The 22,902-nt window shown below is 47.2% G+C and overlaps 1 protein-coding gene across 2 annotated transcripts; it reads right to left on the reverse strand.

The window, feature by feature from the left end:
- Positions 1-583: 583 nt before the first annotated feature.
- On the reverse strand, positions 584-22,405 carry Ak2 (adenylate kinase 2). 2 transcript variants are annotated; one of them, XM_021637194.2, is made up of 7 exons: positions 22,227-22,403; positions 16,112-16,237; positions 12,863-12,973; positions 12,660-12,754; positions 4,845-4,917; positions 3,817-4,012; positions 584-1,543 (listed from the first exon to the last, which is right to left on the reverse strand). In XM_021637194.2, the coding sequence occupies exons 1-7, from the start codon at positions 22,317-22,319 to the stop codon at positions 1,539-1,541; spliced, it is 699 nt and encodes a 232-aa protein (XP_021492869.1). In that variant the 5' UTR covers positions 22,320-22,403; the 3' UTR covers positions 584-1,538. The 2 variants fall into 2 exon arrangements, with proteins under 2 accessions (XP_021492869.1, XP_021492860.1); XM_021637185.2 differs by lacking the exon at positions 584-1,543 and having other exon boundaries at positions 3,657-4,012; positions 22,227-22,405.
- Between the last annotated feature and the right edge of the window lie 497 nt (positions 22,406-22,902).

Below are 22,902 nucleotides of genomic sequence, written 5' to 3' on the forward strand. Positions count from 1 at the left end.
GTAGGGGCAGCTTTCCAAGAGTGAAGGTTTCCGTTTGCACCAATGGCCTAAGCTTTTTACTTTTGCTGGGAAGTAAATGGATTTCAAACAGGACGCACAAAGTGGCAGCCGGGGTGCTAACAGTGGCAGCTGGGAAGGCGGCCAGCAGTGTGGCTTACGCATTAGAGGCACAGGCTTGCCAGGCTGCGGACAACTGTCCATTCCTAGTTAGCCAGCCCAGCAGGAAGCAGATACTTGTCTGTGCATGTTCTGACCCAACTTATCTGATGCCTGCTGTGGTGGGCACTGAGCCAAAGGCTGGCTGCTTATAAACTTTGTTTAATGCCATTAAGTCCTAGAAGACAGCACCAAGGCGTTTTTCAGATGAGACGGGAGCAAAGTATGTGACTGTCAGTGTTTGTCATCCACCACAGGAGCTGATGGCCTCAAGGGTGTAGGCTCTTTTTAGAAGTACACACGTGCACATCACCAGGACACTGTGCTAACCACCATGAGAACTGGCTTTAAAGACAGGTCCAGAATTTGACATCATTTTTTGCCTTGTAGTTCAGAATTCTTAAAAAAAAAAAAAATACAACCGGGATACAAATTTTCAACATACTTTATTGACTCAGGGGCCAAACATGGCAGCATTTGGTCAGTTATGAAAGGCACCTCATTGAAAATTACATCACAGTATTGTCGGGCGATCCCAGTCACAGGACATGAGGGCGAGAAGGACAATCTTTGGATAATTTAGCGTAAGACATTTTAGCTTCCCCCCCTTTCACTACTGAGGACTGAATCCAGAGCCTTATGATGCCAGGTGCACGTATGCCCCTGAGCTACACTCCTAGCCCTTGTCCACTTATTTAAAGGATCCCAGGAATGAATGAAGGCAAAGTTGTAGGACTAGTGTGTGCTGGGTGGCTGCTGAAGGCTTTGCCACAAGAGCAGGCGACTAGGTCATAAGAAGCGTGGGATCTGTCTCCCCTTGCTCCCCATAATTCCAGTAACAATGATCTGCCGAACCACCACCCGTGAGGTCGCCCCATCTCTTGCACTTGTGCGGGTTAAGTCTCTGACGGTATGGAATGGGGGCCACCGGCAGCAGCCAGCAGCTCCGTCCTCTGTACCGGGTACACAGGCCCACTCTGACCACTGCATCCTTGGCCTGGCAGTCCAGGAGGTTTATGTAGATTCCTTCGAGCATTAGCTTTGTAGTCCAGAGGAATTGAAAGCATGATTGTTTACATATACCATATCTCCTTATTGGCACTGATGCCCTCCAATCACAGTTTCTAAAAAATTAATCTTTTCCCTTGCTTAGACTTTAAAAATTTCCACCTACGTGTAGAAAAAAAACAAAAACAAAACAAACCCAAACCTTACTAATCACAATACTGCCACTGTTCCAAACGCTCCTCTTGAGACCCTTACCACTTCCCCCACCATCCTTCCTTCCCGTGACCACCCGCTTCCCTTCTGCCGAGCACCTAAGAGCAGGGATCACACGGCGGGGAGATGAGCAGGGTGCGGTCTCGCCTGGCCTTCTGTTACTAGGCTGAAATAGAGAGGAAACAAGAAAGAACAAAATGGTTTTTTTTTTTTTTTTTAAAAAAAAAAAAAGCAAGTATCAGGGAAGGCTGGCATGCAACCAAACGCATTAAACACTGCACATTTCTCTGCCAGGTGAAAGCTCTCATGCCCGTTGAGGTTACAACTCTGCAATTAAACAAAGCAAAAATACAATCCCAACCCCCACCAAAGAACATCTGCACCCGTATAATTTTCCAGCTCTTACCTGAAGACCAAATGTCACATGCACTTGGCGTATGCATACACACGAATGCACAACACACACACACACATGCCAACTGTGCACAGATCACTCCCATTCAGTCAGTAACCACTCAGGGACCTCCATGTAGAGGTCAAGTGCCTGCAGCTACTTATCTAAGCCAGGGAAAGTCAAGTGCAAGAGGCACGAGGCCACCCCCATTCACAGAAGGCTCTCATATGCCTGTAGGCCCAGATGACAGTTTTGGTTTCACTCCTCTTGCTTGCCTATTCCAAGCAGTCATGTGCTTTCCAGAAACACACACAGCCAGCCTGGGTTTCTGCTAAGAGCAGACAGAGTTAGTTTAAAGCCAAGGGAACAAGGCAGGGCAGCAGCAGCAGACAATTGGAGGCCAAAAGGGAAGCAAGATGGCCGCGTACCCATATTGAGTTTCCACGTGGAGAGAAGCCCTCCGACAGGTTCAGACAGGAGAGTTCAGGCCAGACGGGGACTGAGCACTTAGAGCCAGCAAGAGGTTATGCTGAAGCAGGCGACAGAATTTACTGGCCATGTCACTGACTTTCTAATGGCTTTTCCAGAGGCTGAAGGCTTTCAGGTCTTGTCACAGCTTCCCACTAATTTATCTGTCACAAATCAACCAGAGGCCAAAAGGGCACAGCACAGACCATAGGACATCCGTAATAATGGGAGCTAAAGTCATCAACAAAAACATTCTGGTCATAGCTGGTCTTGCTGTGAGTGATCTTTTCTTGGGGAGCCTACCCATCATGAAATACCGTGTAGAGGGTTACACCTGAAACGGACACATCTGACTTGGGTTTTCCATCTTGTGTTATGATGGGAATGAATCCAACAAGAGAGTATCCCCTAATCACTGTTTGGTTCATCCCTGGAAACAGGCAAACAAAAACAAACCTTTCTCCCTGGGTCTACCTCTGGGGAAACAGCTTTGGCTGTTACCTAGCCCTGATGTTCAAGGACAATCTGAACCCCAGAGGACCTTCTACCTGGCTTAATTCTTTGACAACAACCCATTGTTTTAAATGGAAGTCCCAAGTGGTCTGAACTTTGTAACACTGTGATGTCGATCACAGAAAATATTCAACCTTGCTGCTCTTCCACGTGGGCGTTCTATCCTATCGGTTTTTGGAGTCTGCAGTGTGTCTCCGGTTAAAGGGAAAATTTTAATAATCCCTGGGCAGCCACTGACTCATGGCTCTCTGTTTCCTGTCAAGAATGTGCATCAGAAACTGACACTGACTGACTTCATGTGACCCTAGACTTGGGAGTCAGCTGCTTGCTAAGGGTAACTACTATGAGGCTTTATAACCAGGGTACCTGGAAGATAAATACTGAACAGTTTATTTTGCTAAAAAAATAAAACAAAAAAAAAAAAAAAAAATAGAATTAAAGGTGTAGCTAAAGGAGATTTTGTGTTTGTGTGTACACATGCGCACGTGTGTGGGAGGGGAGCTAAAAGCACAGGAAGGGAGATTATAGGGCAGGAGGGCAAAGAAAATCTACTCAAACACATCTTGTTTAAAAAAATGCTATAATGAAGCTGGGCATAGTAGCATGTGCCTATAATCCCAGCACTCAGGAGGCAGAGACAGGTAGATCTGTAAGTCTGCAGCCAGCCTGGCCTATATAGAGAGTTCCAGGACAGATGGAAATATACAGAGGCCATCTCAAGGGGAGAAAAAGTCATGGTGATATCTGGTATTTAATATCCTGTGTGCTAGCATTTTTTTTAAACGACAAAAAGAAAAGAAAAGCAAACAGCTGGTAAGACAATGTAACCCAAGATCCAGAATGTAGGAATGAGCACACTCTCACGCCATACACATACAGATAAGTGGTGCACATACAAGACACATCAAGTAAGTGCTTTTTAATCAGTACATTAGAAGATAACCTTGCTGTCTAAGGAAGGAAGTGCCCCCCTCCACCTAGCCATGCCTACCCATTCCTTTAAAGGACAGAAAGGAGAGAGACCCTTTAGACCCAACATTAGATAAACATGACCAAGTCTTTACATGTGGCTTTGGAGAAGGCTGCCAGGATGCTTGCAAACACGACATCAGGGGTCTGGCTTGCATCGATGGCGCTGTGAATCCCCCGTTTCCTGTAGTACTCCACCAGTGGAATGGTCTGGGTGTGGTAGGCCTCCAGGCGGATCTTCAAGGCCTTCTCATTGTCATCTGACCTTCGGATCAGGGGTTCTCCAGTGATCTGAGAACAAAGAGGAATGAAAGGTGGGGCTGTTACAAGGATGTGGCCACTCCCTGGGATGCTGTCTGATCCCACATCCCACTCAAGGCAAGAGAGTCAATAGAGACCCTCCCGAATAGAGAAGCAGACTGTGGTCCAGAAACAGCAATGCATTTTGCTTGTTGCTCTGTGCTGGCTGCTCAGCTTCTAGGATGAGCACTTCTAGAGTCGGAAGATGGAGGCGGGAGGCCCCAGACTGGAGAATACATCACAGTCAGCTGCAGTAGCAACTGCAGTCTTTCTTCGTTGCTTAAACATTGAGCATAATTGCTGGAGCATCACCCACTAACATCCTGAGAACAGCAAGTGACGTGAGAAAGGCCTCTGGTATAGCTGTCAATTTTTGAGAGGTAACCTATACTTATAGACCCTGGATGACCTAAACTTGTCTCACATGACAAGGGTAAGCCTAAAAAATTTGCCACTGCTCCCTGCACACTCTACAGCAGACCATGAAGACTGTACAGCAAATGGACAGTGACCATGGATGAGACCCCAGGACAGAAGTCACTGAGTACCCCAAGAGCAGGGCATTCTGGAGCACAGCAGCCAGCAAAATTCTCTTCAGGGCCAGCTCCTGGCAACAATCTCCCTATTCACCAACTGCTTAAGACAGCCATGGTGGCAGCAAGAGGGTGCTGTGACAGAGGACAAGCATAGAGCATCCTGGGAGTCACTGTCCAGATCTGTCAGCTTCTCTCCTTTTCAAGACAGTGTGACTTTTCTTGTTAAGTGAAGACAGAGGAAAAACAAGCAAGCCAACAAACCCCCTTCCTGTCCTGAGTTTACATACATCATCTTTCATGGGCTCCTTTGGAGGGTTGAACTCCTCATGGTAGGACCGGCCACTCTTAGGGTGAATCAGCCTGCAAGAAGGCAAATGATCATGAGTCACAAGTCAGGTTGCTGGAAATACCTTGGTACTCTAGGGAACTCTGGAATGACAAGCAGAGACAGAGAAGTTGAGTGGAAGACTTTAATCAGCAGAAAACCCAGCTAGCACCTCACACCTAGGAAAATAACTGGCCTTCCAGCAGAGGACGAGTCATTGCTACTTCTTGCTTAGGAAAATAACTAGGTCAATTACCCTGCCAATAGCAGTGTGTTTTCTGCTTTGTCCAAGCATAAGAAAAGCTGCTGGCGAAACGACCTCATCTAAGCCTTGGGAGCGCACACACGGCCATTCATCCTATTAGTACGTCTATGCTAAAGAAGTTCCTAGGTGAAACCGGATCTTATGCTGACTCCAGCTGCTTCCGAGGTGATGGCTCATAATCTCTGCTACAAGCAGTACTTAGCAGGAATCAACAGCTACAAGAAATAGGACAGCCCTTCCTTTACTTTCCTTTCCAAGATCTGTACAAAGTGCTGGGGAACAGAAGACAGAAATTAAGCCTATCCTTCTTGTCTCCCTCTAATTAAAGACAGGGCTTGGTATTTAGCCTATGCTAGGGTTAAGAGCTTAAGCTACTTATGCACCAACCCCCTCGTCTTAGATCACAAGTATGTGCCTGCTTGTGCTGTTTTCTAATCTAATTTGGTTATAAAGCAAACACATAAAAAACATGTTCTGAAGCCAGGCAATGGTGGCACATGCCTGTTATCCCAGCAATTGGGAAGCAGAAGCAGGTGGATCTTGTGAGTTTGAGGCCAGCCGGTCTACAAAGCGAGTCCAGTACAGCCAAGGCTAAACGAAAAAACTCTGTCTTGAATTTGGAAACTCTAATGTGGGAGAATTTCAATAGTTCAAGGCTAGCCTGGGCTACATAGCTGAGATTCTGTCTCAAAACAACAATAACAAAGTAAAAAAGAAAAAAACAACCAGGTGGGAGGGCAGGCTTATTAGCACTTGCCACCAAGACTGATGACCTGAGCTCAGTCCTGGGGACCCACAGGGGACAGAGAACTGGCTCTATGGTCTCTGAGCCGCATTATGCATGCATGTACATACCATCACACACCATAGATCAATGTAAACAGGGCAAGAGAGATGACTCCACAGTTAAGACTCCTTTCTGCTCTTGTCGAGGACCTGAATTTGGTTTCCAGGACCCATACTGGACAGCTCACAACTACCCATGACTCTCAAGCTCCAGGATCAGACACACTTTTCACACCTGTGGTCACCTGTACTCGCACGCATGCAAACACACACATATTATTAAAAATTTAAAATAATGTTTCAAAAATCAAACAAACAAAAACAATGAACTAACTCGGAGCAGGCAGTACTTATGTGGCTCTGAGAACATGGCGGGCAACTACATCTGGGCCGAACCCTACCAGGCTGCAAGCCTGTGTTCCTGACTGGGGATGGCCACACAAAGAGGAACCTGGACACCGGAGAAGAGAAGGAGGCTACACTCCGCACAGCAGCCAGTGCTTGAGTGTGTACTTTCTTTTTTACTGTTGGGTGGGTGGTTTTTGTTTGTTTGTTTATTTGGTTGGTTGGTTTTTGAGATAAGGTCTTTCTATGTAGCTCTGGTTGTCCTGGAACTTGCTATGTAGACCAGGCTGGCCTCAAATTCAGAATGATCCAACAGCCTCTGTCTCCTGAGAGCAGGGATTAAAGGTGTGCACCATCTATCTGGCAAGTTGTACTTACTTAATCTAAAGGATAGCTTGTCTCATCATGGAAGTCTGTCCAATCAGTTTCCTACCACCTTGTCTTTTGGTGTTTCTGTTCCTTCTAGGCCTTTCCAGTGGCATATAGGTTGGGGAAATCATATTTTGTCTACCATGTGGGAAATTCTATTTATACTACTGAAGTCCTGTTGTGGAAGTTTTGGTTTATAATACGTAAACATGTTTTTGTTTTAATCCCAGGTGTGGAATATGGGACTGATTCAGACTGTCCACAGCAGCAAACAATTTGCCTTGTGCAGTGGCTCTCAGAGAAGCTCTTTGCTAGCTGCAGATGGTTTAAATCTGAAGACTCTGGAGAGGGAAGAAATGCTAGGGCCCAGAGAGTTGGGGGGGGCGCTCCAGGAGAGAGGAAGGCTGCTGCTGCTCCCCGCTGCTCTAGTTGCTGTTGTTGCAGGTTGACAAGAAGAAGCGGGAGAGAGCCTGAAACAAAGATTGAACTTGCCCCAAGAAACACAATGACTCAGAACAGCAAGTAGCCAAAGAGAACTATGGCCCCTCTCCCCACTAACCTTTCTCTCCTACTCAGTGTTGGAAGGTGTTGGAAGGGATTGGATGGAGAAAGGAGGAAGAGGCATTAAGTAACTAAAAGTTTAAAAAGTACAAGAAACAAACGACCCTGAGATTTCACCTTATACCCATCAGAATGGCTAAGATCAAAAACTCAAGAGACAACACATGCTGGAGAGGTTGCGGAGAAAGGAGAACCTTCCTCTATTGCTGGTGGGAATGGAAACTTGTACAAGCACTATGGAAATCAATCTGGTGCTTTCTCAGACAATCAGGTATACTGCTTCCTCAAGATCCAGCTATCCCATTCCTAAGCATATATCCAAAAGATGTTCAAGTACACAACAAGGATATTTGCTTAACCATGTTTGTAGCAGCTTTATTCGTAATAGCCAGAACCTGGAAATAACCCAGAAGTCCATCAATGGAGGAATGGATACAGAAATTGTGGTACTTTTACACAATGGAATACTACTTAGCAATTAAAAACAAGGAAATCATGAATTTTGCAGGCAAATGGTAGGATCTAGAAAAAAATCATCCTGAGATATCTCAGGAGCAGAAAAACACACATGGTATATACTTACTTATAAGTGGGTACTAGACCTATAAGATAGGATAAACATACTAAAATCTGTACACCTAAAGAAGATAAACAAGAAAGAGGACCAGGGGTAAGATGATCAATACTCACCTAGAAAGACAAAGGGGATTGACATTGGAAGTAGGAGAAAACAAGTAATAGGACAGGAGCCTACCACAGAGGGCACCTCAAGACTCTACCTAGTAGTATATCAAAGCAGATGCTGAGACCCATAACCAAGCCTTTGGCAGAGTGCAGAAAATCATATGAAAGAAAGAGGAGTTAGTATGACCTAGAGGGGACAGAAGCCCCAGAAGGTTGAATCTGGGCACAGGGGTCTTCTCTGAGACTGTTTTTCCAACCAAGGACCATGCATAGATATAATCTATAACCCCTGCTCAGACATAGCCCATCATAGCTCAGTATCCAAGTGGGTTCCCTAGTAAGGGGGACAAGAATTACTTCTGACAGGAACTCAATGACTGGCTCATTGAGCGCCCCCCCCCACCAGCCCGAGGCAGGAGCAGCCTTACTAGGCCACAGATAAGGACATTGCAGCCAGTCCTGAAGATACCTGATAACCTAGGGTCAGATGGAAGGAGAGGAGGACCTCCCCTATCAGTGGACTCGGAAGGGGGCAGGGAGGAGATGAGGGAGGGAGGGGAGGATTGGGAGGGAGGGGAGGATTGGGAGGGAGAGGGTTACAGCTGGGATACAAGTGAATGTATAAAATTATTTAAAAATAAAAAAAAAATAATCAGTGATAAAAAAAGTATGAGAAACAAAGTCCTATCCATAAAATGTGACACTGTGTTTTAATCACAGCATTTTTGGTGGGAGATAAGATGACCGATTTGCACTAAATAAGGTGTTAAAGTGCTCACAGCGAGGGGCAAGGTGACAGCACAGAAAACCAGGTATAGAGAAGCATGAGTAGGCTTGCAACATCAATATTTAAAGTGAAGTTGGGTCCTCCATTATTTGAGCCCTGAAAAGCTGTCTCTGGTGTTACCCATTCAGAAACAGCATCCAGTAGGAGGCCCAGGGAGAGGGAGAGCACTGACCACTGGACTCAAGGAAGCATCCCTGGAAAGGACTAAGGGCACAAAAATGGATGACTGGTATTTATTTTCTGCAGAACAGGGGCATCTAACAGCCAGGCTGCAACTCGCTCTTCTCTATATCCCACTCAAAAAACACTGAGATTCCCTCAGCCCTCTAATTTATACATAATATACAACTATTTCACCATTCAAAAATATCATTTTTAAGAACAAAGGACACATACTGCTTAAGAAAACAAAAGGAAAAGGAAAGGGAGCCTGAGCTCCAAGTTCCCAAGACAGGGAGGACTAGATAAGAAACAACCAAAACAGCCAGGAGCCACGGGGCAGTGATCAGGGCTGGGTCTACCTCACTGACCTGTACATGACAGTTCAGACCAGTGGTCCCCAACCTTCCTATTGCTGTGACCCTTTAATACAGTGCCTCATCTTGTGGTGGCCCCAAACCATAAAATTACTCCATTGCTACTTCATAACTATAATTTTGATACTGTTATGAATAGTAATGTAAATACCTGTGTTTTCTGATGGTCTTGGGTGACCCCTATGAAAGGGTCATTTGACTCTCAAAAAGGTTGAGAGTCACAGGTTGAGAACCGCTGCTTTAGACCCTTGTCCTTTCAACCACAAACGGGAGCTGCTACTGGAGAGTAGGGCACTGATAGCAGAGAGCCGACTGCTAAGATAACCAGAATACCAGAGTGCCAGAAGCAAACATGTGAAAAACAGGAACTGAAACCACTATGAACAAATTCTCAAGAAACAGAGTAATAACGGAAAGTCATTAGAGCTGAAGTCACAGCTCCTTCAGAAGACTGTTACGGTGAGCTCCTTGTCAAGTCCCCACTTCCTGCCTCACTTTCCACCCGTCAGCAAGGCAGAGCAAGCAGCAGCAAGCGGAGGGACGCCAGGTCTAGTCCTACCACACGGCTGTGAGTAAACGTGGACAACGTCCTCGATGGTCTGGCATTTCCTGAGAAGCACCAGGTCTTCTAGGGAGGAGTCACACTCCCATCCTCCCTCTACTGCCATCCTGCAGCTTCTTTAGATTCTCACTCACTCCTCACTCCCCAGACAGAAAGAGATCTCTATCATTTCATGTGAACATGACCAGGCTCCCACATGGGGTCCTTCCCCCCGGTTTACAGTCACCACTGAGGTAGTGTTTTTAGGGCGCTGTTTCTGCCCCAATACCACGTGGCTCCACATCATGTGATGACTTCTCAGCTCTGTCCTCAGCTCTAATGACTTTCCATTATTACTCTGTAAGGCCCACTCTCTCCGCCAAACCCATCTTTTCTTCCCAGCCCCTCCAGCTTCCCAAGCACACCTCCTACCTGGCTCAACAAGTCTACCACAGGCTCCAGCCCGAGCCCAGCCCCTAACTGGTCCTCATTCCCACTTCCACTCCAGTCTGGACAAGCGACCCTGAAACTACCCTCATTCGAGGTTAGTTAACGACATACTTCTCCTAGGCAGCCTTCTCCACCTGTCCCCAGGCTCTCTTCCCACTGTACCAAGTGGCCAGAACCACCCAAATTTGAGATCAGAAGTAGACGTTGTTGTACTATTCTCCTAGAGCTTGTCATGGTCTTCAGCCCTGGGGTATGGCTGATGTAAAGGCAGGTACCCAGGACCTCATCGAATTAAAGGCCTCCAGCGTCACTGGATCTGTTATTGATGCTTTGTACACCAAGGCTGGGGATGGCCCTTACTGTTGACCACACTGCTTCTTGGTCTACATCAATTCTGTCTACTTCATGTCCAATGGGAATGTAAAGAAACACAAGTCTCTGTTGTGCAGAAGCCTATGAAATAGCTGGAAACACAGATAATGGAAATTTGAAAAGAAAATGAACATAAACTAGGTTTAACTATACCCCCACAGCCTCCTGGGTAACACATCTCACACTGTTATGTAATCCCATCTGGGTCTCTCCTTGAAGGTATGCATTATAGAAACATGAACAAAAAAGTTTAACCTCATTAGGAAATCTAAGTAATACTCTAACAAGACATTTGCTTCCTAATATAAAATTTACACACCCTTTCAATGGTGGCAGCATCAACTAGAAGCAATACAACTGTATATTAAGAAGGGACATCACCCAAAGATTGATTTATGGAATGCTGGGAAGTACCACAATCCAAATTAATGACCGTGAATGTCTAAGACAGCAGGTTTACCACCATCCAGAGGGTCATTCAGATGACAAAGATTAAAAAAAAAAGGAAAAAAAGAGAAAGGCACATTCCTTCTAGACAATTGCGTACTCTGACCAGGTTCTCTGACCAGCCTCCAATGTGTGCTCAGCTTGTTGTTAATGGCTGCCCGGAGGGCCATTTACAATTTGGGAGCAGTATTTATGCCTTTGGTCTCATGAGGTCCCCAATCTAGGCTCTAAACAGGTATGTGGGGTGACTTTGAGGAGCCCCAGGACTCCTACTGGTCAGGTCATCAAGAACATCTGAGCTTGGTTGCAGAATAAGGAACCTACGATTGAGGCCCTGGACAGGGCCAAGTTCAAGTTCCCTTGCCACCAAAAGATCCACATCTCAATGTGGGACTTTACTAAATTAATTCAAATCAATCTGAAGGTACGCTAGCTGAGAAGCAGGCCATCTCTGATGACTGGACCCCGGACAAGTGGCAGGCCGTACTCTTGAGAGCTCCGGCTGTGCTGTAGCACCTTAATGATGCTCACCAATAATCTCTCCCCCTTTCCCTCCCTCCCTCCATGACACAATAGAAAAAGCATAAAGGTGCTCTTAGTGCTGGCAGACAGGAAGCAGAGGCAGAGAAGCAGGGTAGAGAAACCACAGCCTGGAAAAGTGCACGATGTCTCCACAAACTTGTTCAGAAGCATTTCTGTGTTTGACACTATTCCAGGGAAATAAGAGAAACAAGCTTCAAACAAAATTTACTTCGTTAAAAGATGGGGTTAGGGGGTGCTGAAGAGATGGCCCAGTGGTTAAGAGCACAAGATGTACAATTACAGTACAATTCCCAGCACCCACAAAGTGGCCCACAAACGTTCATAACTGCAGTCTAGGGGAACCTGATGCCCTCTTCTGACCTCCACTGGCACTAGGCAAGCAGGCTGTGCGAACATTAAACAAAACAAAATACAAAGCAAAGAAAAAGGGAGGGGAGGGCTGGAGAAATGGCTCAGTGGTAAAGAGTACTGGCTGCTCTTCAAGGGGATCCAACTGACTCCCAGCACCCACGTGGCAGCTCACAACTGTCTGTAAGTCCAGAGGTCAGTGAGGACAGGAGCAAATAGTATTTTCTGGGCACAGTAAGGACCACTGTGCTCATGAACTCACTGCAGAAGACCTGTACAAGATCAACTGGTCAACATTCTAGCTTGGAGTAGGAGGGCTCATGAGCCCCTACGTCTAACTGAGGAACAGGGAAGGCAGTTTTCTTTAAGGGTATGGCCCCTGGTGGGTAGACCATGCTTCACTGGATGACACCACACCCCTAAGTACATGAGCTGCACAAACCAGACTTGGCGGGGCATTATTAAAAGGGGAAAGTTTGCTCACAGGGCTAGAGGGTTGAATCTGGGAGGAATGGGGGACATATATGATCAAAATGTATGAAATTCACAAAGAATTAATAAAAGCAGAAACATGCCTAGACACAGATGTCTGACCCGGAATCCCTTGCTCGTCTCTCCATGCCCTGGCCCAGGTTACCACACTAGTACATACTGATGCACAAGATGGAAACCTGTTGAAATGGCACCAAGCTCCTGCCCCACAAAGCTCTGGGAAGCACAAAGGCATCTCCATGGACACTTACCTTCCAGTGATCCTCCGGATCAGCAGGGAGTCTGGGATGCTGAACTCGATCACTGAATCAAGCTTTTCTTTCCTCTTCTCCATGAGGTCATCGAGCTGTAAGAGAGCGTGTGACCCTCCTAACCCTGAGACCCGTCTCCTTCAGGGTGAGTCTAGAAAGGGCCAGCATTTGCCCTCCTGCAACAGGGCATGGACACTGCCTACCATCTCAGCCTGCCTCACAGTCCGAGGGAAGCCGTCTAGAAGAAAGCCGTTTTTGCATGAAGGAGTCTCCAAGTTCTTCTCAATGAGCTCCACAACCATCTCATCACTCACCTGGAAGAGAAGAGCCTTGGGTTCAGACCTGCCAACTTGACCCACAGAAGCAAAATCAGAGCACATGTGGGGGGCTTCCATTGAGAGCTGGATCTTAAATGTTTCCCCTTGAGTGTTGAAGGCTTGATCTCCAAAACTATATCTCTAAGCTTTGTTACTACGTATGTAGGGTGGGTAGGGAGGGCCCACGAACCACCCAAGGTGAATGTGCACGGAGCCACTTTCACCTTTACGTGTGCTCAGCAGACTGAACCCAGAACACACTTTCACTGTTGGGCCACCTTGCTTGAGTAAGCATGCACTTTTGCTCATTCTCTCTCTCTAAGGGACACAGCTTTGCTCTACATGTCTATACAACAGTTCAATAGAGGTCCAGAAATACCGGCACCAAGCAACCTAACTAACTTTCCTTCCTTCCTTCCTTTCTTCCTTCTCTCTTTTTTTTGTTTTTTTCAAAACAGGGTTTCTCTCTGTAGCCCTGGCTGTCCTGTAACTCACTCTGTAGAACAGGCTGGCCTTGAACTCAGAGATCCGACTGCCTCTGCCTCCTGAATGCTGGGAATACAGGCATGCGCCACTACCACCTGGCTCAGTATTTCCTCTTTAGCTCTTTTTCTGTTAGGTATTTATTGCAGTAATGCAAAGCTGACCAGTATAGGCTCCGTCTGCAACACTCATTCCCATAATTCTGTAGTGGCCAGACATGTCTCTCTTTGTAACTCTAATGCGTTCAATGAAGTGGGTAAGGGAAGAGAGATCAGAGCCTGAGTGCCACACCTCAGGCCCTATGGATGTCTTCTTCCAGTAGCTGTTTAACTATCAGCTACAAGCTGCCATCACCTGACAACCAGGACAGAATGGTAGCTTGACCAGGATGTAGGAAAGTACCAATGATGCCTGATTTACAGTTCGTTAGACTAGCACTACCATGACTGAGATGCAGGCTTGCTTCTTGGGCTGTCTAAGACACTGCACTGAGCTGGCAGTACTGGATCACAAACAAGGAACTGAAAAGCCACCCCAGCGTAGTCTAAGCCTCTCCAAAGTCCCACTAGAAACCTCTCACAGCATTAAAAGAAAACTCACTGTCACCGACACCCCCCCAACAGCCTTTAGAGAGAGAAAAGCTCCCCTCTGTATTAGAGTAAAGACCGCCAATCTTGGCAGTTAAGCCTTTTATCTTCAGGACCAGCTATGAAGTTAGGGACAAAGTGTAACACCCTGAAACTGACGGAGGCTTGGAGATAAGCAACTTCATGGCCACATCCCAATTTCCTCTCACATGAAATTTTCTGCACAAACCCAAAGTCCAAATTATCTATCTTTCTGACTTGATCCATGGCCTTACTGATCTGAAAGGAAAGTAAGAAAGCAGCGTGTGGACAGACAGGTTGTGGTACCACTCAATACTGCTCTAGAATCTCCAGGCCTAATAGGAGGTAATTCGGGCATAAAAACAAAGTTCAGATTTCAGCCAAGCAACAGAAGCAGGGGATCAGAGAAAGCAGGCTGGTGGTCCGTGCCTGCAATCTCAACATAGAGCAAGTGCCGAGCCACCCAAAACTACACGGCAAATCTTGTTTCAAAAGCAAAAATAGGGCCATGAGACAGCTCAGTGGTAGTAGCTTGCTACCAAAGCCTGAAAACCTGAGCTTGAACTCAGGAAACACAAGGTGGAAGGAGAGAACCAACTTCTCACGGCTGTCCTCACCTCCAGATGAATGCACACACTAACAGGGTACAATTTTAAAAATGAAAAACAAGAGCAAAGCATCGGAGGGACCGCAGTGTGCTAAGTGGTGCAGCACTCGCCTACTGTGTTCAAGACAAAATCCTGCAAGTGTCAGCAGAGGTCAGGTTCCAGAATAAGGGCCAGTTGCAAGCTCTGGCCCTAAACAAACATTTAGTCAATTCACTGTATCTGTCAACCAGGCCAACTGGCGTATTACACAGGATCACTTTTCCACAACTGCCAAGTAACTCCCTCGTTAGAAACACAGAGCAGTGAGCCACAGAAGAGCTTTGAAATATTTCTGTTGTCTCCTGAGTTTGCATTTGCATATATCCAGGAGTCTTGTCCACGAAACAGCAGTTTCACTTTGTTATATTCGTTTTGGGTGTTTTATAAAAAGCATTAGTACAAAGCATCTTCAAGAATATTGTGAACAATGGGTGTTATGGCACATCCCAGCACAAGGGAGGCAGAAGTAGGCACATCTCTGTGAGTTCGAGGCCAGTCTTGAAAAAGCAAAACAACAACAAAAACCAATATTATGACCACATGCAAGGAGCTGGAGAAAGGAAAGAGGAAAATGATGTAATTGTATATATATACATATATGTATATACACATACATACATACATATATATATATGTGTATATATATATATATATATATATATATATAGAGAGAGAGAGAGAGAGAGAGAGAGAGAGAGAGGGTCTTAGCCCTGGCTGAACAAGTTCAGAGACCTGCCTGCTTCTCAGTGATGAGATTAAAGGTGTGTTCCACCATGTCTGGCTGGTAAACACACACCCACAGACATGTTTAATTTTTAAAATTTATTATTTATATGGATGTATGTGCACCATGCGTATGCCTGGTGCCTGCTGGGGCCAGAAGAGGACACAGGATCTCCTGGAACTGGAGTTACATACAGTTGTGAGCTGCTATGTGGTTGCTGGCAATCAAACCTCTGAAAGAGCAGCCAGTGCCCCTACCCACTGAGCCATCTCTCCAGCCCTTGTAACTATATTTTAATTAAAGAAAATAAAATACTGTGAACAGGGCTGGCAAGATGGTTTTATGGGAAAAGTGCTTGTCATACACACAAAATAATAAAACTGTGCAAATAAATTTTGAACCATTCATTATAAGTCCAGAATACGGCAAACACTAGGCTCTGCTCAAAGTTCCTATTACCTGCCAGTCTGTTAGAAACGCCTCCCACAGGGCTGTCTCAGAAGACTTTCTATGATGGTGGAATTGTTCTATGTCTGCACTGGCTGGTGAAGACTTCAAGTGCCTACTACTAATAAGGAAGCAAATGTTTAAGGAAGTTAAACCAAGCAGCCACAGCAGCTGGGAGCCACCGTTCTGGACGCAGGTATATGCCTCACAGGTATGACAAGCCTACCAGTTTCCCAGCATCCATTGTCGCCTTCAGCTTCTTCCCCAGCTCTGAACCCGAAGCTACCATGGCTCTCAGCATGTCCCCAGTAGCCAAATGACAGACACAGAAGTTTTCAGCCAATTTGGGTGCCTGTGGAGCCAAAGACAAAAACCAAGAAAGAGTTAACACTGTAGGCCCTGGCACTTACTGGCTATGTGAACTTAGTCAAATGCCTACTTTCTTGCTGCTGACAGGGATAAGAGCATCTTACCTTACATTCTAATGGAAAGCAATGACAGGGTTATTGTAAGAATTATATGATTACATGATAATGCATACAAAGTAGTTGGAATACTTAGCACACAGGAAGCCATCATAAATACTAGCAATCGCCACTACCCCCTGAAACACAAGGCCATGTTCCTGGTTATAATGGAGAACATAGCAGCCATGCAATACTTCACATAGCTGCTCATTTTATAAAGCAGATGGACTATGGCGTGGCTGAGTATCTGCCACAGACGGGGTGAATGTGTGGCCACTAGGCCTGGCAGCTGGGGCAGGGAAGGCAGAACTGCTGCAGCACCTTGGCTAAATCACTCACTTCTCAAAGCTGCAGGACAGCTTCCACATCTGTTCAACATGAAGAACAGTCCACTCAGAAGGGCTGTGATGTGTATATGAGATGGGCAGGCTGAGCATGTGCACAGTAATCACCTACTGTAGGTCAGTTTTAGGAGGGCTTCTAGGTTGTTTTGTAACGAGGTTTTACCAGGCAGCTCAGGCTGGCCTCATGACCTCATTCCCCTGTCTCCTGAGTGGTTGGGATTTTAGAGGTGCCTGTCCAGCTGGTGGGCTCAAGCCAAGCTGCGCACCACCTCAGTCCCTTGAGGAGCTTCTTCTCCTTTCTAGGTTTTAAATCTCTAAGTAAAATGAAGAGGGTACTAATCCTATCCTCATCATGGAGCCCACCAGCATCCAATATAGAACTGGCGCATGCAAAGCACCAGCAAAGATCCGCTGTGAGCTGTCGCAGCAACCTCTGCCCCAGTTCAGTTTATTTAAACGAAAAGGAAATATTTGCTCATGGCTCTTCCACAAACCTTGGAGGTAAACAAGCAAAACCAAAACAAAAACCCCAAAGGAAGGGGGGACACAGCTCCCAAAGCTCCCAGGTGGTGCTGGGTAGACGTATCTCGGCAGTAAGGCACACACAAGGTCCCTATCACATTTAGCTTTCTCCACAAGGACATCAAACACGTGCGCACACTCAGGGTCAGGCGGCTTTAAATGGAAAACGGTCTTGGGGCCTGCAATATCGGTTCTGTAGCCACAGGTGCCCAGCTGTTTTAGAAATCTGGAAGCTGAGATCCCCTGTTTAAACAAGTTCATTGGGTCTTCTCTTGGGTGCACAGGACAAAACAATCGATGGGGCTCGACGCAGGAAATTCTGGTTTGTGATTCACAGATTGATTCCACTAAGGTGAGCAAATCACTTGCTTGGGAAATGGAACCTGGTGAGAAGGCGTTGGAGACTGCACCCTGTAGAAATCAGGGCCAGCAACTGCTGACAGTGGAAAGCCGGCTGCACTGTGGACACACGCCCGGGAACAGAGCTTTCTGCCAATCTTCCCCGTGCTTATTAAAATTAACTTGAGCAATCATAGAAGCCAGGGTCACACCGACAGAGAGAAAGGCCACCCTGGTGACTCAAGTGTTCAGCTGTTACCCACAGCGGTGGGCTGCTCACACGCCCTTCCAGGTGACTCTATGGCTGCGTGGAGAAGGCACACCAGCGGCAAGGTGCAAGACCATGCCTTGCTTCCTGCTGGTCTTGTGGGAGAACACACCCACCTACCCAGGCTGCGCATGCGTGCACTCCCCGAAACAGTGAAACTTGGGTCTGGCCGGGATCCTGTCTAAGGTCCTCGCTGCTGTACGAGTCGGGTGGGGCTGGAGATATCGCTCGGCTGGAAAAGCACTGGCTCAGTGAGCCCAAAGACCTGAGCTCCAGAACCCACATGCAAGCTGGGTGCGGTGCTGTGTGTTTGTAATCCCAGCACCTGGGTGGCAGAGACAGACAGGTCCCTGGGACCCACTGGCCAGCTAGTCTGACCTACACACATAGGAGGTGAGTCAGGCCAGTGAAAAAGTCTCCCTTAAATAAATAAATAAAAATTATGGGTGCCCACTGAGTTGTATCTCAGCCCAGAAAAGTTCTAAAGAACACATTTCTTTAGCAATGCTGACATGAGTCATGTAATATGAAATTATACAGGTACAAGAGGAAGTGGTGGGAGAAAAACTGGAACATCACTAAGCAGGCCCTAGGCACGAACAGGTCAGGAGTGCCAGCAGCTGCTAATGAAGGCCAGGCAGTCTATGCAGTCAAAGCAGAAAGAGCACTCGGCTGCAATCCTGCCATCCTGGAATGGAGGCCCACTGCTGACAGTCGTGATTTCTTGTTCTTTTGAATTTCACAACTGAAAACATTCCACAGTCAACCCATTACTTGGAAGGCTGACAAATCGGGGACCAGCATTTAGGTGGACTTTATAAGCCACATCACTGGGTAAACAAACAGGGGATAGAAAGTTTCTCTCTACAGACACACAAGCTAAGTGCCGGCTGTGGCGCGTGCTTAGAATCCGAGGAAGGGGCACTGCAGGTTCCGGGCCAGCCTAGGCTGCCTGCTGAGACCTGGTCGCAGAAAAACCGATGGTATAGGGAGGACAGAAGAAGGGAGACGTTTCAGCTGAGGAACGAAACAAGTCATGTAATCAAAACACTTTCATTTTGCCACCCATATTTAATTACTGGTCTTAGGCATTGGACAGCAGCAGAAACAAACACTGGAAGTGTCTGAGTGAAGGACAGAGCATGGCAGCACCTGGCAGCCAGGCCAAGAAACAGAAGCTGATAAACTGGATGCAACAAAATAAATACCTGCAGGAGATGGAAGGGATGGAAACGTTAAGCACACCAAAGGAATGTAATTAGAAATTACAAGGAATAAAAAAAAAAAAAAAAAGAGGAACAGGGTAGGCAAGATAGCTCAGCAGGTAAAAGTACCCACCGATGTCTTGAGTTCGACTCCAGGGACCCACATGGTAGAAGGAGAAAGGACTGAAAGTTCTCTGACATCCACGTGTGCACTCAGGCAAGCACACACCCTCTCACACACGAATAATCTTTTTTTTTTTTAAGAACTTGTTTTAGGGCTGGAGAGATGGCTCAGAGGTTAAGAGCACTGTCTGCTCTTCCAGAGATCCTGAGTTCAATTCCCAGCAACCAGATGGCGGCTCACAACCATCTATAATAAGATCTGTTGCCCTCTTCTGTCATGCAGGTATACCCACAAATAGAAGCACTCATACGTAAAATAAAGAAATCTTTAAAAAAAAAAAAAAAGAACTTGTTTTAGAGGCACTATATATTGTAAAAATGTTATGGGTTGCTTTGGCATAATTTATAGGGAGATGGATGGGAAGGCTGATGGTTACGGGGCCCATTACTTTTGCTTCTTGTGGCGCTGAGGACGCAAACAAGCTGGGTAAGTGAACTGCCAGTGCACAGACTGCCAGCCCTGCTATTCTGAAGCAAGGTCTTAGTGTGGTAATGAGGTTGATCTTGGTCTTACCCCACAGGGGACTTGAATTGTCAATCTCCTGTTTCAGCCTTCCTAGGAGCTGAGGTTACAAGCCTGTACCTGTGCCCTTATATGTATTTAAAACTTCCGGTAAGACATTTGGGTGTGTGAGGTGTGTCTTCAGGCTGAATATCCCTCCAGGCTGCCATTCTCAAGTCTTTGTTTGAACTTTTGTTCAATTCTATGAAGCTACAACCACCAGTACCTTTATGGCTCCTGATATGGAGGGGGAGGCAGACAGAGGGTAAATAATTGCTCTGTGTTTTCTCAAGTCTCAGTTCTTAGTTTGCTGGTGTTGTTTTCAGACACAGGGCCTCACCATGTGGCCACACTGTCTTCAAACTTGGCCTTAGTCTCTGGGTCTACAGAAGGGCATGAGCTGTCACACTTATCTCTCAAGCCAAACCTTTAATCATTTCACAAAGCCTTCTGGACCAACTCCCACCACTCCTGTGCCTTCTGCAATGAACTCATCACACAATGTCCTTCCACATCTGAATAAATCAGCTCAGCACTGAGCTACACCAGAGCTGGGGGCAGAGAGATGTGCTGCCAAGTGGTCAGCATTCACTGAATAGCTGTTATGTGCCATATATCAGCCATATGGGTCCTGATCTGAAGACCGTAATATTCCAATATCCTTGTAAGCTTTTCATTGTCCAGGTGAAAACACGGGCGCTAGGAAGTTACACAGCTTGCTGGACTATAAAACCCCTGGCTCAGCTCTGGATGAGCTCTCCATTTCCCTAGTGAAAGGTCAACTTCAACATAAACTTAAAAAAAAAAAAAAAGTCACACGTGAGCGATCCTGCCTATACTCTGTAACTCCTTTTAGGAGCTGTCCACATCCAAGATTAAACATGATTAGACTGTCCATTACCTGATAACAGCAACAGAACTGAAGACACGTCAGCATCACTGGGTATAGGTGGTGGTGGTACCTCAAAAGAACCCCTAAGTTTACAGAGAGAGGGTACAGTGGTCCTTTGGGACCTACAGCCCAAAGGCAGAGGTAAAGCTGGAGGAAATGAACTAAGAGTTCAAGACCTCCTTTATCCTGCCACCCCCATTAATCTGTGTCACTCCTATTAATCAAGTGTGTGTGGGGGGGGTGTCCCAACCAGGAGTAAGATGCTGATGATCTATTTGCTAAAACTTCTGGAACTTGGCAAATGGGACAAGTGACATGGCTCAATAGGTAAAGTAGTTTGCCATCAAGTCTGCTGAACTGAACTGGATCCCTTTAGGAAAAACACAAACAAAACCCCACAAAACACGACTCCAGCAAGCTGTCCTCTGAACTTCACGTAAGAACCTCAGCATGCATGTTCCTACACGCACGCACGCACGCCCTCTCTCAATGTGTGTGTGTGTGTTAGAGAAAGAGGTAATCTTTAAAAAATAATAAACTCAGTAGTGCTAGGAAGAGTGAGGTGAACAGTGCCCATTTGCTTGGGAACCCAACCTTGAAAGAATTCCCTTTTCAGAGCCCATTGATCAGCGAGGTCCCAAAGCCTAGGCGGGGAGGTAGGGGTGAGGGGCGGGTTGGCGATGCCAAACAACTTGGCAAGAAAGTGACATCCAATAACCCAACCTTCGAGCGTCTAAATCCTAAGTGGGATCACTAACCCAACTTGTAAATCCTAAGTGAGATCATAAATCCCAACCCTGATCTATGACCCAGATGCCAAGTGAGGCCCCGCAGTGGGGCAGAAGGCAACTCCAATCCTCTGGAGGCACAAGGTTCTGTGAAGCCGGTTTCACTACGGAGAGCCACTGGACCCCTAAGCCCTTTTCCTAACCGTTTGGCCCTCCATGTGAGCGTCCCAACATCGCTCACCTAAAATCATCAGTCATCTTGTGCTGCTCCATAAGCACTCACAACTCCCATGGTTCCCGGGGTTTATAAACCCGATCTACACACCCACCTCCAGCTTTCGGATGAACTGGAAGGGTTTTCTCCCACCCCCACCACTGCTGGCTCATACGGATCAAGCCTCAACTCTTGGCAGGACGCCTCGCTCAGCATATGCCAGCTCCCTCTCGGCCCCACGTGTTGGAGGCTTCTTACCCCCTAATCATTAATCACTACAAATAAAAAGTTCTACCCCGTTGTGCCTAGACGTTATCCCCGACTAAGGGAAATCCATTACCAACTCAGGGGGAGGGCGTTTTGGCCACAAAGCTTTCTCCCGCTCAGGTCGGTGATCCGGGGGATCGCCCTGCCTGTCATAGTTTTCAGCTAACAGCCCCTGCATCCCCTAACACGATCCCTTAGCCTGGGTTCCCCCGTAAACCCACACTAGCCTCCCCTGTCTCCGACTGGGAACCTTCTGTAAACGCCGGGCCACAGCCTGAGACCCCCGCGAGGGTCCCTGCAGGCCGGGGCTCGCCACCCTGCTCGGGGCGGGAAAGGAGCTTCCGGCTCTCCGACCGCGCTGACCTTGCAGCTCCGCGGGCTCCGCCACCGGGCGCGGAGCGGACACTCACCTGGGTCCCCTTGCCAGCCCCGGGCGGCCCCAGCAGCACCGCCCGGATGCCCTTCCGACACTCCGGCTCGGGAGCCAGCGCGTTGGGAGCCATGTCCGCCGAAGCCTCGCTCTGCCAGCCGCCCGCACGCCTTAGGAGTCTGGCGCTTCCAGGCCGGCGCACAGCCTACTCCGGGATCGCCACTGGTCGCTCGCCGCGTCCGTCAGCGCTCTCCGCCCGCCCTCGAACCTGACGGGCACTCTTAGGGACCAATCACACGAGGAGGCTGGGGATTCTCGTTTTTGATTGGACAGAATAGGGAGCGAGGAAGAGGCGGGTCCGCCTGGCAAGAGCTGGGCGGAGAGCGCGTGCGGCTGCCGACTGGTGTGTGGGGTGGGCGGGAAAACGAGAAGGAAGCCCGGTGCGGGAGGTGAGTTCTAGTTTGGCGTTTGACAGTTAATGACTCCGGAGACTGTTTGAGCCCTGTCAAATTGCCTGTGGGAGTGGGAGTGGGTAAAAATCACTCTCAGAAAACAAATTGGCAATAATGTTTCACGTACCCTTTGGGGCCGGTAATTCCACTTCCAGGAATTCAAAGGACATAACCAAGGAATATGTAACGATTTTCTAACAAAGATGCCTTGTTAAAACATCCCCAAAGCTCAGCCCTGAAAGATAAAGACCTTAAATATCCAGC

Source organism: Meriones unguiculatus, chromosome 3 (assembly GCF_030254825.1).
Source record: "Meriones unguiculatus strain TT.TT164.6M chromosome 3, Bangor_MerUng_6.1, whole genome shotgun sequence".
Taxonomy (NCBI): domain Eukaryota; kingdom Metazoa; phylum Chordata; class Mammalia; order Rodentia; family Muridae; genus Meriones; species Meriones unguiculatus.